Source organism: Chinchilla lanigera, unplaced genomic scaffold (assembly GCF_000276665.1).
Source record: "Chinchilla lanigera isolate Chin_1 unplaced genomic scaffold, ChiLan1.0 scaffold00020, whole genome shotgun sequence".
Taxonomy (NCBI): domain Eukaryota; kingdom Metazoa; phylum Chordata; class Mammalia; order Rodentia; family Chinchillidae; genus Chinchilla; species Chinchilla lanigera.
In genome coordinates, this window is record NW_004955421.1 from 22,433,143 (window position 1) to 22,450,896 (window position 17,754).

Consider the following 17,754-nt stretch of genomic DNA (forward strand, 5'->3'; position numbering starts at 1 on the left):
GTGTGATTACCATTTTACCATATTCTAGACAAGACAGTCTGGAAGTTTTAAACAAAGCAAAACAGTCTTTTTATCAGATTATCATGTTGTCTTGAGGTAGTTCTGCTAATATTTAAACTAAGTTCTACTGTCTGCTATTTAAGTTCTTTTAGTTTAATTTATGATTGCAAACCATATTGATAAATTTTCTGTTGCTCTATGGAGTAAGGGTTACTAAAGTGAGAATTATTTCAGTTTTAAAACAGAAGATAGATAAGAGGTGAGGGACCTTTATTTATTAGAATCAGTTATTTAATTAATTTACTCTGTCTCCATTGTACTCATAATAATTGAAAACTGTATTTTAAAAAGAAAAAGAAAACTGATGTTTAAAAAAAAGTTATTCTTGGATTTCAGTTATTTTGTAGTCTTACTAGCAAATTGAGTACCATTATTCTAGCGCTACATTTCTGAATTGAATGACACTATTTAGCAAAGATGCTGCATTTCAGGTCTTTAGTTGTCAGTGGTTTAGCCACTTTTTTTTCAAAAAGGATCATTTTAAAAAATAGGCTGTCACTGGCTGTGGTAATGCATGCCTGTAATCCCACCACTTGGGAGACTGAGGCAGGAGGATTACAGGAGTCTGAGGCCAGCCTGAATTACATAATGAGACCTGAACCAGATAGTGAAACTACATATTCAGACAAACAGACAGCCCCAAAAAATAGGCTGTGAAATTAAAGTTTTGACTCTCTAATCTGTATATACTTTTTTTTTTTTTTTTTGGAGAAGCCTTCTGCCTCAGTCTCCCGAACACTGGGATTACAGGTGTGCCCTACCACACCAGACTTCTAATCTGTTTATACTCCCACAGAAGAAAAGTTGCAGGTTGGGTTTGCAGCTTAGTGATAGAGTGCTTGCTTAGCATATGCAAGCCCCTGAGTTAATACCTCAAAACAAAAAGCAGTTTGCTTCATCTCTACCCTGTGATATTCTTACAGAGTAGAAGATTCAAAAGAACAAACACACACTAAAATTGGTCCTTTAGTGTCTTTTCTGCTCTTACGATCTCCTTGACTCATATTTTTTGTTTGGTTTTATTTTGTTTACTTTTCTCATTTCAGGTAATTGGAGGGAAAGCTAAACAAGAATCTACAGATAAACTAGAAGCTTCTAATCTTGTGCTTTCTGTTACTGGAAATACTCAAACTAATGAACCTTCTATTTCTGATAAAGATAAAACCTTTCAGTCACTTGATAGCAAAAGAATGGTTTCTCGTAATAACACTGGCACACAAGCCACATTCACCAGGACTTACGATGAGCCCAATAGTCAGTCAGAGATGTGTGGAAGGTCTGTTCACAGCCCTCTTGAAAGCACAGTGGATACTTTGCATACAGCAGTGCAGACAAACACAAGTGCTTTAAAGGACCTTATCCAGCATAGCAACCCTATGCACAGTGAATTCCAGTCCTCCTTGGAAAGGACAGATGATAATATGGAATATATGATGATTAATCTAGAACCAGTTACATTCACTTTGGAAAAGAATGCTAGTACACCAGTACACACAGAAGTAAGGAGAGCTGAGAAACTTACGGCCTTTAGTAGTGAATCGATTAAGCAAGTGTCGCCTGCTGCAAATGTTAGACATCCCATATCTGCATCGGAAGAGGCACAGACTGAAGGTGTTAGGGACATTCCATCTCTAGCAGTATCAGGACAGAAGAGCACTAAGTACCTTTCTGCCTTTTCAGGAAAAAGAGAGACGCTTGATGAAGAACTGTGCTCTTTACGGAAAGAGATGCCTCTTCGCATCTCATCACCATCACCTGATAAAGCATTGATAATGGAGGCACTGTCATTAGTTAAACGTTCTAGTTATCCGTTACCCAGTGCAGAAATGAAGCACTCTCAAGAAGTCTGTCTGCAGACTCAGAATCTCTTTAGCATATCTTCAGAAGAGATAATAGAACCATCGCAGGTTGAAGTAGTCTCACCGTCAGCCTGTGCCTCTTTGGGAAAAAGGTATTCCCATGATTGTATCCCGTCAAAAAGTAATGTATCGGGTGACTCTCTAGAACCAAGGAAGAATGACAAGAGTAGTTTAAGCTGTGCAAATGTGAATTTGGAATCATTTAGTTCAGTATTTGCTGAACAAACCAATTTGCCTATGAATGGGCAGGAGGTTGGCTTGGAGTTACAAGAGGAAAATTCTGATATTGACCTAACTCTAACAATATCCCCACCTACAAGTCCCAGCGGAAAAGTGCCAACCAATGAAACAGAGCAACTTCAGGAAGCTCCAGGGTCAAATCTAGAACTTCAGGATGTAGCTAAAGAAATAGTTGAGCCAGAAGAGATGACCCTCATAGAAAAGAGAGACATGAATTCAGCTAGTTCTATGTCAGCTTACTCTACAGTGTCAAAAGAACCACTTGAAGACAAGGAGAGAAAAGGTGATAGTTTACAGCCAATTACTTTAATACTTTCTAAACACAATTGTACCTTTGAGATTGGGGAGGAAATCAATGTTACTTCTGACTTTCCCTTTAATTCTTTAATTGAAGAAGTGTCACCAGCTTCTAGTCCTGATCCCCTAGTACCAATGGAAGAAACATGGTCATCTCAGGCTGTGTCTCCAAGTAGTTTAAAACTTCACGGTACACAATGTGAGAAAAGTAAATTCTCCAAGGTTGAGTCAGAAGACTTAGCTGTAACAGAAAAACAAAATTCTTTCATTGGTCCTACCCCTCTAGTGGGACAAGAGAACTTAACCCAACTACAGCAAATTCAGCTCTCTGCTAATGTACCTCTAATGCTAACTAATCCAGGAACAAAAGGTACACTAATGCTTCCTGGTAAAACAACTGAGGAAATTGCCCCAAGTGAGCATGGTGAAGGTTTGTCTTTCTCAGATAAGGTGCAGTGCTGTGATCCAGAGTTAAACAACCCTGCTGTAGTTGCCAATTATGGAAATAACATCAAGCCTTCTCTTGAAAAACTGGTCAAAGCAGGAAATCCATTGCATCCGGTTTGTATAGAGAATAAAAATTTGGGCTTAGAACATCCTGTCTTAGAGTCAAACAAACCCCCATTTAGTTGTAGAAAGACTATTGAAAATAAATCTTTGGCCGACACATTAGTTCCCACAACTGCTCTAAGTGGGATAGGGAATATACCATTAAAAGAGCAGGGCAGCCCTGAAAGCACTAAGGAAAATCTCTGTGATGGTGACTTGAAAACAGATGGTGGCAGTAACATGCAGGGCAAGCTTATGAACTCTGCCTCCATTGCTGAAACGGATGTTACGCAGGCATACCTGCGCCCAGAGATCCCAGGGTTTGGTTCGGCCTCAGATAGAGCTACATTCACCCAGTGTGCAAGACCAGAAAGTGAAGAGCCGGGGTTTCAGACACACGAGATATCAGTCATCAGAATGGCCAGTCTGCTTGGGAGTAGTAGAACTGAAGCTGAATTACATGAAAATGGTACAGATCGGGGGGCCGTCAGCCTTCAGTCTAACTCCACACCTTCTGCAAAAGGTGAACAAGAAGCAGTCTACACACTACCGGGTACATCAGTATGTGAAATAAAAGAGTTGTTGAATGGCGAGTTTTTGCCGACAGATGTATGTTCTTACAAAAATACCATCCACACCAGTGAAAGCATCAGTGAAGAACCTTCTGCCTTTGTTCCAGAATCTGTTGAAACTGTCGTTTATGGAGTTTCTGAAGAGCACATTGACAGGAAGACCGCTACTCGGGGCCACAGGGATGAGGTGGATTCTGCAATCCTGGGCAGAAATACAGGTGTGAGTAGGAATTCTGACATGCACTATGAACCACTTTCTGGAGATTCTGATGAAGACTCGCTCGATAATTGTAGAAATCCCAGATTGGATATGGAGAATTCCAGCATTTTGAGTAGTAGTTATACTAGCAAAGATGAACATGCTGCAGAAGATGGCTATGACTCTCTCAGGAGCTTAAACAACAGTGATAATGAAGCTTATGACTATTCGAATGACATTCAAGAGATGGAGATCAGCATCCCTCCCAGAAACTGGGCCCCTGGACTAGAGAAAGCAGCTAAATGTGTGCCACATTATGTCCAAATCCGAGACCTCCACGGTATCCCCAGGAACTATGCCAACTTTACTGTAACGAGAGAATTCAAAGACACTACAAGAACTTTGCATAGGGTAACAAGGCACCCGAGTTGCACTGTAAACTGTGGCCTGCTCAGCTCCTGGACCAGCACTTGGCAGGTGACAGATGACCTCACACAGAACACGTTGGACCTGGAATATCTGCGTTTTACACATAAAATAAAACAAGTGGTGAAGGGAGGTTGTCGACAGCCTGACCCACTGCTGCACATTTCATTGAGAGATTTCCCTTTGACAGAAGTGTCTGAGCCCCTAGTTTTGCATCCTACATGCAGGAGCAGAAGCCCCATTCTGGTAACAGTTTTGCATTCGGACGCCAGTTTCGCCAGACAGCAGAGTCAGCACAGAAGTGGCCGTTCACTCAGTGATGTGGACAGCTCTTCCTCGTTTTGGAAGGAAAGATGTAGTCACAGTAGGAATCTTACAGATGCTCACAGAAATCAGGCTGTTTCATTCCACCTCAACAAACTGAGGTACAACAGTACTTTGAAGGAATCTCGGAATGATATTTCACTTATTCTTAATGAATATGCTGAGTTCAATAAGGTGGTGATGAACAGCAGCCATGATGATTTCCAGGATAAACGGTTAAACAGGGCTTCTGAAGAAGCCGTAGCCCCAGAGATGTATCCATCCTTGCCAAGACAGTCCACCTCCTATGAAGACGTAATTACAGACTTGTGTGCCAGCTTGCATACCAAGCTAAATAGTGTTCTGAAAGAGGCTTGTAAGAGTCCCTTCTTCTTCTACCTTGTTGAAACAGAAGACAACCCATTCTTTTCAAGAACAAAGGTAAAGTGCCAGCTTATTACATTTTATGTTATCTTGATTGCCTTCTAATTATAGTTGACTTTAGAAGTAATAAAAGCAGTTTGGGCTTTAAAATGAAATGGTAAGAGGCGGTATTTAGGTTTCACAGCTCAATCTTTAACTGCATCCCGAGTTTTTTCTATAAGGATCCCCATTTTTACTATATTTGAATATTTACATGACATTCCAGAATAAGTGCAACAACTATCACAAAAATTTACCAGTGTAGACATGCTTGTAATCAAGTATAAATATACATACGTTTCCAGTACTAATATACAGATTGTTTTTCAAAAATTATCTGTGTTCCTGTAGTAGTATGGATCATTGAGAGGGATTTCATTTGGCTAAGGATGTATTATTTTATTTTTGATTATTAGAACAACTGATATTCTTGTGAGTATATACATGATTCTTAAACTTAAGTGATATAATCATGGTGAAATCCTGACTTTGAAGAAGCCAAAATCTCTTTTTGATGTACCACTAGCTTTTTCATGTTACCTTCTCCTTTTACTAGATTCCTCTATTTGAGGGACAACACTTTATTTAAAATAACTTCAAATTTATATAAAGGTTGCAGAAATAGTACCCCTTACCTAAATACCTTAATGTTAACATTTCTGAACCATTTGTAAAGTGTGCACCTCCTCTGTACAGGATACTCTTCTGTGTAATCCCAGTGCAACCGTAAATATCAGGAAGTTAACATTAATCCGGTATGACCATCTACTCCGCAGATTCCAGTGTGGTCATGTCTTCAATCTGAAATAGTTCCTGTCCCATTACTTTTATGATGATGACGGTTTTCAAGATTGCAAGGCCAGTTATTCTGCACAATTAAATGTAGAGTTTACTAGCAGGAGCTGATTTTAGAGATGAGAAAAGGAGCATGTTAGGAAGAGCCTCGTTAAGGCACATGAACACCTACACTTCATCCTGAAGTCACTGGGAATTCATTGAATACTTGCACAGATGAATAGCAGCACTTTTGCATTTTAGAGCAATCTTTTTTGCAAATGGAAAATTAGGAAAATGGCAGGTAACAGGTCTAATGGGAGTTACTTTTTTTCTTCTATAAAATGTGTACTACTTTGTGTCATTTCAGTATGACATTAAGTGATTTTTTTTCACACTTACGGAATCTGTTCTTTAACATCACTGTCCCCCACATACAACCCTCCTGCCACCAAGTATGCTTTCTTCTCCAAGGCTCCGAATAAATGGCTGCTGGGTTTGGTTTCATCTTGTCCCCACCTCCTCATCTTGGTTCCAGGTTCCTTGGCATTTTGGCAAACAGTGTAGTTGAAAAGATAAAACACTCCCCATCAGTCTTGCTGGAGGTGCTGGGCCTCCAGAAGCAATCTGAAAGTTGATCTGTTTTCTCTCTTAAAGTTAATTTATTAATCACATCTTGTACCCAGTGTGGGAGTGAGTCAGGAATGAGGAGTCACTGAGTTAGCATCAGGAGAACATACCTGTTCTGCCATCGTAAGTAAAATACTTGGTTTCTTTGTTTCCATCTCACAAGCAACAGAAGAGCAAATAATCTTAGTTCTTGCTTCCTTTCCAGAGCAGATGATAGTGAATTTTACAGGGAGATCACAACAGTGCTGTTTTATTTGTAGTAGCTACTTCTAGTTATGCCTGTTTATTTATAACACAGACTTTGTGCACAGTTAAAATTGAACTTCAGGTGACAGAGTGAACACATCCTGAAATATACTTGGCGGTAATATACTATCAAGAGCAAAAAATTTTTAAGAGCTTAGAAACATGTGCTTGGTAATTCTTCTGTAATTCTTCTGACCTGGAGAGTCCTGAAACATAATTAGTGATAGAATACTAGGCCTGTCTATTCATAGGAAAGATAAGTGAGATCTTCAAGGTTCTTTATTACTATTGAAATTACAGTGCACAACTCAGAACGTCACAGGATTTGATGAAAAATTATTCATTCCAGTGGTTTATTAGTAAAACAAGTGACAGCTGAAGATTTATATTTAGATATTCCATTGGGCTCTTTGTTAAAGAAATTTTGTACAAATTTCTTTGAGAATTATGGGATCTGCTGTGATAAGGAGATAGTTAAAATTTGTTGTTTGAGATGCTAGGCAGATAGGTTAATTTTTTTTGAAACATAAAATAAACGATGGTCAGACAATGTTTTGGGTTTGGTTGAGGCTATGGAAACCAAGAATCCTCCAGATAGAACCATGTCAAAGTCACAAGGGAAGGCAGAGTTGAGTTCGTGTATTAATGACACGAGTAGGCATGCCCAGTGAGGCTTCATGTTGGAAAGCTGTTTGCGGTGATGGTAGCAAACTGTCACAGCAGTGCTTAGTAGTGACTTGCAGTTTAAACTGTGTCACCCATCATACTTAAAGATGCAATTTCCAAAGAACGGTTGATTCTCTCCAAAATCAGTCTCCATTAGTGATAAAGGAATGCATAGGTATAATTTTTTTAAAGTTCTAGTAATGTTCTGACTGAAGGTTTTACTTTATTTTTTGTGGTTTTTTTTTTTTTTTTTGAGACAGGGTCTTGCTTTGTAGTGCAGGCTGGCCTCAATAGAGGTAGTATTTTAAATGTAAATATATATGGCATACCCAGAGTATCTCACACCCTTGAAGAAAGTGAAACTCTCATGGATTATTATTATTTTTTTTTTTTTTTAAATCAGGCTTTGGCCGGGGATATAGCTTAGCGGCCCAAGTGCCTGCCTGGCAAGCACAGGTCCTGAGTTTGATTCCTGATACCAAAAACAAAAAAAATCAGCTTTTGATATTTTTTGAACTTTTAAAGATGTGTTGCAAGGGGCTGGGGATTTAGCTCAACGGCACTGCGCCTGCGTGGCAAGCGCGAGGTTGTAAGTTCAATTCCCGGTACCAGGAAAAAAAAAAAAGATGTGTTGCAAACCACATCACTTTTAGAATAAACTTCTGAATCCACTTGTTACTTATAGCTGAGAGTCATTTTTAATGTATAAAACTTAGTAATAAAACAAATTACTATTTATGTTGCCTTGTTAGGCTCTAATTTAGTAAACAGGATATGCTTTTTTGATGGATTGTTTTTAATAAACTATACAAGTTCTGTGCAAGTATCCTCTTTTTAGTACTGGCCACTTGTGAATCTTTCAGAGCATTCTGAGGAAAGGAGGCCATACAGAAATTGAACCTCAGCATTTCTGTCAAGGTTTTTACAGAATGATTGACACTCTAGTAGTCATCATCAGAAACGAAGATATATCATCACATTTGCATCAGGTAAGTTTACAGGTACCCTTTATACAAAGATACACGTTCCAGGCAGTATCAGACTTGTCCCTGCCTCTGTGTAAGGAAGGAGCTTATACATGGGGCACACATTACAGTGCCATTGCACCTTCAGATAGTGATAAGAATCTGCTCATATCGGCTCAGAGGGAACTATGAAAAGAGGTGAGAGGTTCCTAAATTTTCTCACTGGAGATAAATCTGTATCACTCCCTGTCTAACAGTAAGAAATCTTGTTTTGAAACATTGGACTTGTGAGAGTTAGGCACGATGGCAAACACCAATTCCAGCAGTCTGGGAAGCTGAGGCAGAAAGATCGCAGGTCAAGTAGCATGAGCAACTTGGTGACTTAGAGATACCCTATCTCAAAAAATAAAGACTAGGCTTAGTGCAAAGGCCCTGGGTTGAATCCCCAGTAACACACCCACATAAAAAGAACATGTGAAGTTTTTCTTAGTAATTGATAAAATGTAATTGCTTATCCCAAGAAGATCCAGCTTGTGGAGACAGGCTAGGTACATTATTCTGCTGCTGTTGTCAGGCTATGACATGAGCCTGGAGGCAAAGTGATGCTGTTTGTGTCCTGCATGGTTTCTTTACAAGAACCCAAAACCTCGGATGCACTCTTCCCTCATGAATCATTACTTCTAGCCTGTGGGAATTTTTTTCAAATTAATTTTGACATGTTTGTAACCACAGATGATCAACCGAGAAATATTTTATGAATGGCCAGGATACCAGGCAGTAGCCTGGGTTAAAGGTATTTTTAACTGTCTTAAAGCTTCAAAATCCTTGAATGCACCTGTCTTCATGGGGTCCCTTTATGCCTAACAGATTCCTTCACTGCTGAGGCTAAAGCACCTCCCTGGTGTCATCTTTGCCGGTGTCGACGACCCTGAAGATATTCTGAATGACACACACCAAGAGCTGTTTCGCACAGGGGGCTTTGTGGTATCAGATGACAGAATACTAGAAACTATAACATTAGGTTGGTCTTGCATTTTCTGTTCCTTTTTTCATTGCAATCTAGTCAGGTCAGTTTCTCCTCACCCAGTGATCTACTATTTCATCAAAAAGATACAACTTCTAAAGAATATGAGCTACTTGCCAGGCGTGGTTGCACACACCTGTAATCCCAGTACTCCAGTACTCGGGAGGCTGAGGCAGGAGGATCCTTGTGAGTTGGAGACCAGCCTGGGCCACAAAGTGAGCCCAAAGCCAGCCTGAACTGCAGAGCGAGACCCTGTCTCAATAAAAGACAAAAACAAAAACAAGAATATGCTGCATATTCTTGAAAGACAAGAATATACTGCATATTGAAGACTTAGTGCCTGCCAGCTGCTGTACTAAGCATTTATTTCTCCTATATTAGTGCTCTTAACCTCTTTTAACTGCTTATCTTATCTTGATCATCAAACCTGCTTCAAAGTTCCTTCCTTCTCATGGTGGCCGCACGCACATACAGATTTGAGGGGCAGCTTTTTCATATTTAACTCCTTTACTTGCCAAACTAGGTCAGCCACATACTAAATTTTTTGCTTAGAATTAGCTGTTCTCAGGCTGGGAGTATAGCTCTGTAGCACAGTGCCTGCCTGGTAAGCACAGGCCTGAGTTCAATTCCTAGTACCAAAAAAAAAAAAAAAATTAGCTGTTCTCCATTTGCATTGTCTTTATCATCTTGTTGGTATCACAGACATCTAAAAATTTGTTACCAAAAGTCAGTGTTTATTTATCTCCTTGAACATTCTCACAGATTTTACTTCTCTCAGTGTAGGCATTTTTATGTATAATACAAATATGCCCTAACTGTGATCACATTAGAATTCAGTGTGGAAAGCATTTTGGATCAGAAGAATGGTCTACCTTAATCTCCGTGAATTCTCCTTGGAAACTGGGATTTAAAATACTTGTAGATTCTGCATTTAGAAACCTCAGCTATCTTTTCTGCACTGCACTGGACTCCCACTTCGGGTCCATCACACAGCACACGGCTTACCCAGTCACGGCTTAACTACCGGTAACCACCGTGCTCTTACCCCTGCAATTCTCTGACCGTAGTGCGAGCAGGCAGGACTGAGTTGAGGGCTACACATTGTGCCCTGAGAGTTCGTGCTGCCCAGTCACATCTAAGTGGCAGAGGTGGTAATACACTCAACAGCGGGGCTTACTTTTTACAAGTGATTACTGGACTTTGCATCAGCCAGCAAAAACTTAAAACATCTCTTGCTAAACTTACTTCTATAGCTCAGCTAAAGGAAATTGTCAAAATCCTGGAAAAACTAAATGGAAATGGACGGTGGAAGTGGTTGCTTCACTACAGAGAAAATAAAAAACTAAAGAAACACATAAGGTAAGAACTTGGTGTGGGGCTCGGGGTTGAAATTGCTCTCATGCTCCACATGCACTAGGCTGATTTCACTGCCAGTGCTATAGGCAGGTGAGTGATGCTGGCATGGAAGTCACCATTATCACTAAACAGGTCTCTTGGTTAAGTACTGTTTTCTTGTAGCAGGACATCCAAGAAGGAAGCTGTATATTGTAACATAGTTGAGGCAAGCACTTCTCTATAATAATAGAAATCAGTCAAACTTAGGAGCCATAAAAGATTCATATACTTAAGGTTCAGGCTCTATTACCATGAACTATAAAAAAAATATATTGAACTATGGGCCTGATACATTACGGGTCTTCTAATATTTATTCATATATTAAATTGCTGGTTACAAAAAGAATGGAAAAACAAGCTGGAATCTGACCTTAATTCAGTTTTACCCTTAACCATTATCTTTTGTTTTGTTGTTGTTGTTTTTCTTTCGGTACCAGGAATCGAACCCACGACCTTGCGCTTGCCAAGCAGGCGCTGTGCCGCTGAGCTAAATGCCCAGCCCCCAGTTTTACCCTTAAATAAGAGGCTACAAATAGACAGACTTCTTTATATCTAAAGCAGTAACTTTTAAAGGAAGAAAATTTTGATTCCTTGGCCAAAAAGAACTGGGGCTTGTGGGGGTTCCTTCCTACCCAAGGCATGCCTCCAAGTTTGCCCAGGCCAGAGAGTGACTAGGAGAGGAACCTGGGCTCACAGGCAGTCTTGAAAAGGATAAAGATTGGACAAGCCATTAACTGGTGAAAATGCCAGGCACTTTTTTATATTGGTATTTTTTAGATGGTATTTTATATTGGCCATCTCATTCACCTTCATCCCTAGGTGGTAGGTAGTAAATTCTCCTTTCATAATACAGAAGTTGAAGCACCTAGACAACAATAAACTTGACTGTGGTCAGGCTAGTAATTTTGAATCTGGTACTCAACCCCAAAATGTTCCCCGCTAAACACAGTTATTTACCCATTTTACCATATTACTTTCTCCAACAAAGAGAAAATATGTATAGCTAAAACTCTTAAGAGTACTTGTGATTTTCCTTTAAAGGAAGAAAGGAGGGTAAATAGGTACACACCTGTCATCTCAGCAACTCAGAAGGCAGAGGCAGGAGGATGGCCAAGCTTGAGGCTAGCCTGAGCAACTTAGTGAGACCCTGTCTGAAAAATACTTTTAAGTCATATAAGTCAGTGGTAAAAAACAAAATTTTAGGAAAGGCTTTCCCTTGGAGGGTAGTTAACAGAGGAAAAAGACAGTTCTCACTGGTAGGAAAATAAGAATAGAAGGTGTAATGCATAAGCAGGCCAGAAGGTGTGACCAGAAACTCAGAGGAGCAGGCTGGGTGTGGTGCATGCCTGTAGTCCCAACTCGTGGGAGCTGAGGCAGGTGGATAGCCATGAGTTGAGGCCAGCCTGGGCTACATATGAGACCCTGTCTCAAAACTTTAAAAAAAAAAAAAAAAGGATCTTGTTAACCAGTACTTCAGGGAAAATTTCAACTTGTTATAACTAGAGAAGGGCAGCCAAGGGTGGTAATACACACTTGTAATCCCAGCGCTCTCGGAGGCTGAGGCAGAAGTACCACAAATCCCAACCCAGCCTGAACAGCTTAGCGATTCAGCCAGAACCTGTCTCAAAAAAGGGCTAGAGACATAGCTCAGTGCAAAGGGCTTGGGTCCACTGTTACAGTACTACAAAATAAAGACTGGAGAAGTGCATTACACCTCTGAGGTGCACATCATAAGTTAGTATAAATTAATTTAAATTTTATTAGAATTGAGGATGCATTTTCCTACAAAGGAAGAAAAAAAGGTACATTCTAACACGATTTTAAGGGAAGTGAGAAACTAAGAAAATACTGGCTGGTGCCTAAATTTAATGAAGTTGGTGATTATTTGATTATAGGAGTTAAGTATAGATGCTTGTTTTTGGAACCGGGTCTCGCTGTGTATGTAGTTCGGGCTGACTCTGAGCTCACTTACGTAACCTAGGCTGGCCTTGAGTTTACGGCAATTCTGCCTCGGCCTCCCAAGTGCTGGGATATTACATGCATCACCACACCTGGTTGTATAATGTTTTAAAGAAATCCATTGCTAAACAAATATTCAATGCAAAGAAGTCCACTACAAGTCAACAAAGGGTTTGCCAAGCCACATGGTTTTAAGTGACGGTAGGTAAACGTGTGATACCTCTTTGTTTTGGAATAAGCCCCAGTTTTACAATGTGTATTTACAAAAGGGTGATGACAGTGGTAGCATTTTGAAGTAGCTTATTGACAGCACTGTGACACTCAGGAGACAAAGTGTTTCTCAAAAAAACATGAAGAGCGGGCCCTTTTTATGGGCTTGAGTGTTTTAACACAAAATAAAGGCAAGAGAAAGCCCTAGAAATAAATGAAAAGATGTAGATGTTAAGATGTATAAGAAATACATAAATGGGTCACAAAGCTATACTGAATGTGAGTCTGGTTGTTAGCATTCCTGTTTTTCCACAGAATGGATTCAGTTGCTCATAAAAAGAACTTAATATTGAGATCATATCAGAGTGCAAATATCATTGAATTGCTTCCCTATCACCACTGTGACTCTCGGTTGCAAACAAAAGCAGAAATTTTGAAATGTTTGATAAACCTACAAATTCAGCATGTTGATGCCAGATTTGCTGTCTTCCTAACAGGTAAGTTCACAGCCTGAGTTCAGTCATGGAATTCCTACTGTATATGCAAAAGTCCCACAGCTGGCAGGCAAAAACAAACTTAACATGGTGTGTTTTGACAAATGCACATAAAACCAGAGGGGCCTGGCCAGGTATGTGTAGGTACTAGTTACTTACCTGTGTAGTTAGCAGCCCTCTGAGTTTCATCAGCTCCTGTAAGTACATTCTTATTTTTCATGTTTTCTGTTCATCTTGACCAGGCTTTTTTTTTTAAGTTTATCTAAACAACTACAGGGGAGTGGTCAATTAGCAGTTTTCAGTTTCTTCCACCACCATGGATGCACCAGCTCCCAGATCTCAGCTTTTTCTTTTTCCTTTTCTTTTTTTTTTGGTAAGGGGAATCGAACTGAGGGCCTCTCGTTTGCCAGGCAGGTGCTGCGCCGCTGAGCTACATCCCCAGCCCAATCTTATCTTTTTGTTTGAACTAGACAGGTTTTCTTCTGTTCCTCACCTTACATGTTAATGAGGAGCTCTACGTAAGAACTTTTTTTCTTAAGAAATCCTAGTACAATTAACATTTTGCAAACCAAAAACTTTTCTTCTTTACAGATAAGCGTACCTCCAGTGAAGTCTTTGGCAATAATGGAATCCTTGCTACAGATATAAATCACTTCATTGAAAATATCCAACATATAGCAGCTCCATTTAGAAGCAGCTATTGGTAAGAACACTATGTAGCTCCCTTGCAGTGTTGCATTGTTGGCACCACACACTTCGGTGTATCTGCGGCAAACGGTTGTTCAGCAACTGCTCTTCATAGTATACATCATGCCGTATTTTTTTAGGCATGGAAATATGTTAGCTTTCTTAATTATCACTAAAGAGATTACCAGTAGTAATTCAAAGTAGGACTGTTGTTAACCTGGCTTGCCAGCACACAGGACAGTATAACCTTAATATTATACCTAAAAGTTTGCCATATCAGATTTGGAATCCTGTTTGTAAAATATTTCCTGTTCATTTTGTTTATACAGGTGATTTAGCTGGAGCTTGCCTACATGTGGAGGATGCTACCGACAAAACAGTATTTTCCTCCTATTAAAAAAAAGATACCAACACTCTCCTCATATTTGAAAATTCAATGTTCTACAATTTGGAAAGTTTTTCTTCATTTTTTATATTTTCTACAATGTCTAACTTTACAGTGGCAGTTAGCTGCCACTAGATTTGGGTTGCAGTGTTGAATACTGTTTATTTTTGACACATGCCTTTGAAGCTATAAATAGAACAGGAATTTTATAACATGTTTATGTAGTTGGAGCAAAAATAAGTATTTTAACAAGTAGCTTTGTTTTTGCATGTTAATGTCAAAAAAGGATATGAAGTGCATGTGTGATGGTTTCAATTTTACCACCCTTGTAAAAAAAATAATTTTTTAAAAAAATGGTTTTACTGGTTGTTAAACAAGCAACACTACACACCCTTTTTTCTAAATGATACGCATTTATAAACTTTTCCACTACACTACCAAAATCAACCATTTGAGGAAGAAATAATCATTTATTTATGGTATTAGAAGTAATTTCTACAGTAATCTTTAAAACACAAAAAACCATTTGTAAAAGATGCATAGTTATCTATTTGGAGCAGTAGTCTTTTTGTAAGTGATTTCTTTTTTTAATAAAGACAACTAAAAATCATTCTTTCTGCAGTGATTTTAAAGCAAAACTTAAACTTGTGTGAAAGGTCTTAGCCATCTTAGAACTAGCTTCCAGGGAATCCTAGCACATAGAGCCCTTCGGCCTGGCTTCTGCTGACTGACCTGCCTTATGCACCTGGTGTTCTTTACCTCCCAAAGTCAGGTACACTGAGTGAGTAGCCAGCTACAGACAGGAAATTTCAAGTACCCTTTCTATAAGGCTATGCAGCTGTTTTGTGTCATTCTTACCGTACCTAACAAAAGTGCCAGTTTCACTGTATTTGTCGAGAAGGACCACTCTTTTCACCAACAGTATTTCCCCTTAAACAAGAATTGGTAAGGGGACAGGTAAACTATTTTGAAATAATTTCTAAGAAAAGCTTTAAGCACCTACCACTGTGCCTGATAGCAGTTAAAGCTCACGTGTTTACCGAGAAGGCCATCCTTTTCCATCCCCAAGCTACCTTTTTAGTAACTTACCATATGTCCACCCTGAACTGTGAACTTCCTCAGAATTGCAGCTTCATCTTTGTGCTCCTCAGGCCTAGCACATGAAGTCTATAAGTGTGTTGAACAATGTGAAAATTTGGTCTCTTTTGCTTTTAATTTATTACTAATTCAGCTCACGCCTCTGCCAGCATTAAAGTTCACAATTAAAAACATAGGAACTTTTATTTTCTCGTGTGAAGCGGTGACTGTCATCTGATGTCCAGACATTCGGGGCTGTCACTGCAGGGAGATGCTGTTTGTTTCCACAGTACACCACAGAGCCCTGCCACAAAGGGATCCGCTCAGAATGTCTAACAGAAGCTGAGACCTCTGCATTAACCACATGGACTGTTAATTTAGCTTGTTATTCAGACAGTCTATGTGGTTAAATTATCATCACCTACTTCCCCTTCTTCATACTTAATATATTTTAAGGATGGTAAGCGGCTACATATATAGTGGGGCTCACCATTATGAAGGAGAAAATCAGTACCAGCAAAAAAGTTTTATCATTTAAAGTACATGGTTACTAAAGTACTGTTGCACCTGGAAAAGTTCATTTATAATTGCTGCTATAAACAGCATTTATCCATGGCAGTAACTTCTATTTGTATGGGAAATACCTGCTCTACACCAGAGCTGAGATTGCCAAAAACAGGCCAGGCATGGTGACACAAGCCTGTGATCCCAGCACTTGGGGAGGCTCAGGCAGCAGGAGCACAACCTCGAGCCCAGCCTGGTCAATTTAGCAAGATCCTGTCTGAAGACAAAAAGTACTTGGAATGTTCACTGTGACGGCTGAGTCCAATCCCAGAACCGCACAACGCTTCACCGTGTCCTCACAGTGCAGTCAGACACGGGCCGACCGCTCCGAGACATCCGGATCCGGAGCTGCACACACCCCTGGCTCTTGTGCATATCTGGCTCTAGCGTCACACTCAGCTCTCCAGTACAGTGTGCAGCAGCTGTGTTGCGGCCTTTACAATCATAACAAAAACAGAACCATACCGCGAGCAGTGGTTTCCAGAGTTTGGCTTTATTTTGCAGTACAGAAATCATTTGGAGCCATTTTGAGACAGACATCATTGAAGTTGATAGAGGCTCTGTCAAATCAATACTGCATTGCAGCTTGGTCCATGGAAGAAGCCGCACCTGGGATACAAAAGATGGTTCTACATTTTACCTGCTTTAGATAAGTTCCCTTCCCCTTCTCTCCATTTTCCTAGGTTAATACAACACATACTGGCTTTCTCCACACACTCCCTCAGTCTGGAGTTTGGTTAGAAGTATATGTCCACATAAACCAAACTTGTGGCTATACTATGTGGGCCCTGCCCATAATTATGTGACATAACACAAAATATGCATAGGAAAAACTTAAAGATGCTGTCCAAAACTAAGGAATATTCAACTTAGAATCTCCTTAATGTCAAGATGGCACTGCACACACTGTATGGATCCCCCTCTTGAGCAGCAAAAACAAAACTGCAAAGTCTACACTGATTAAAAGATACAAATACTGTATCAAGTTCTCTGTATTGGTAGCACAACCTTTTTAAAACTGTTCCTTCACTAGAAAAAAGCCAGCCTGGTTAAATTGAACAGAATGGTAACGTGTCAGTCTGAATAGCCAGTCCACGAGAAGTTAATACATAAGATTAGAAAGATGAAGGGGAATATTCACTGGTATAGCGCTCTTCAATCTCCATTGTGATTACAAAAGCAGGCCTTACAATATTGATTTCATACAATATGTATTATTTGCCAAATTTTAAATTTGTCCTAATTAGATATTAACATTTACTGCTGTTAGTCTTCCCCATAGATGTCATTTTTCTTGCGCTTCATTTCCTCAAAGTCAAACTCCGATCCCGTCATCCTTTTATAGATGTCTTTAATGTCATCACAGGTTGTCTCAAAGTGAGTTGTAGCATCATACGCACGGGAAATAAAGATCTAGGAATAAAGAAGGCAAAAATGAAGACTCTAGAGATGTTTCCTAATAAAGCTCAATAATGTTCTTTTGGGATCACCACACTCACCTGGCTGTCTGTTCCCAAATCTTTTGGTACAAGGAGGTCACTGATGCTAACAAATCTAGAGGGGAAAAAGAATTACATTGGCATGTTAGTTGGCCCCACACCCAGTCAGTGCTTTGCCTGAAGTTCTGCGGTCCAAGGCTAAGACTAGTACTGCTAGTGTTACGGTTTAGGTCAGGGATGACGCCAAACTCTACTGTGCTCTCTCAGGGGCAGGGCCTTTGGAAGGAGATGATCTTGGATGTGCTGCGCTA

At 39.8% G+C, this 17,754-nt stretch overlaps 2 protein-coding genes across 12 annotated transcripts in view; one reads left to right on the top strand and one right to left on the bottom strand.

Moving 5' to 3' along the window:
• Nucleotides 1–14,973, top strand: part of Fam208b (family with sequence similarity 208, member B) — a 66,821-nt gene extending 51,848 nt beyond the window's left edge. For 8 of the 9 annotated variants that reach the window (XM_005383842.2, XM_005383847.2, XM_013513664.1 and 5 more), the window contains 7 exons: nucleotides 1,107–4,946; nucleotides 8,108–8,233; nucleotides 9,077–9,230; nucleotides 10,487–10,592; nucleotides 13,113–13,294; nucleotides 13,883–13,994; nucleotides 14,308–14,973. In XM_005383842.2, coding sequence (XP_005383899.1) covers nucleotides 1,107–4,946; nucleotides 8,108–8,233; nucleotides 9,077–9,230; nucleotides 10,487–10,592; nucleotides 13,113–13,294; nucleotides 13,883–13,994; nucleotides 14,308–14,311 — 4,524 coding nt within the window. In that variant the 3' untranslated portion in view covers nucleotides 14,312–14,973. Of the gene's footprint in view, nucleotides 1–1,106; nucleotides 4,947–8,107; nucleotides 8,234–9,076; nucleotides 9,231–10,486; nucleotides 10,593–13,112; nucleotides 13,295–13,882; nucleotides 13,999–14,307 lie in introns of those variants that run through there. The other variant, XM_005383846.2, reaches the window with a different exon arrangement.
• A 1,504-nt stretch (nucleotides 14,974–16,477) lies between these two features.
• Gdi2 (GDP dissociation inhibitor 2) overlaps nucleotides 16,478–17,754 on the bottom strand; it is a gene marked incomplete in the record, with an annotated part of 31,102 nt that continues 29,825 nt past the window's right edge. Inside the window, 3 exon segments of one of the 3 annotated variants that reach the window (XM_005383849.2) lie at nucleotides 16,478–16,613; nucleotides 17,266–17,417; nucleotides 17,504–17,558. In XM_005383849.2, coding sequence (XP_005383906.2) covers nucleotides 17,271–17,417; nucleotides 17,504–17,558 — 202 coding nt within the window. 3 annotated transcript variants of the gene reach the window in all.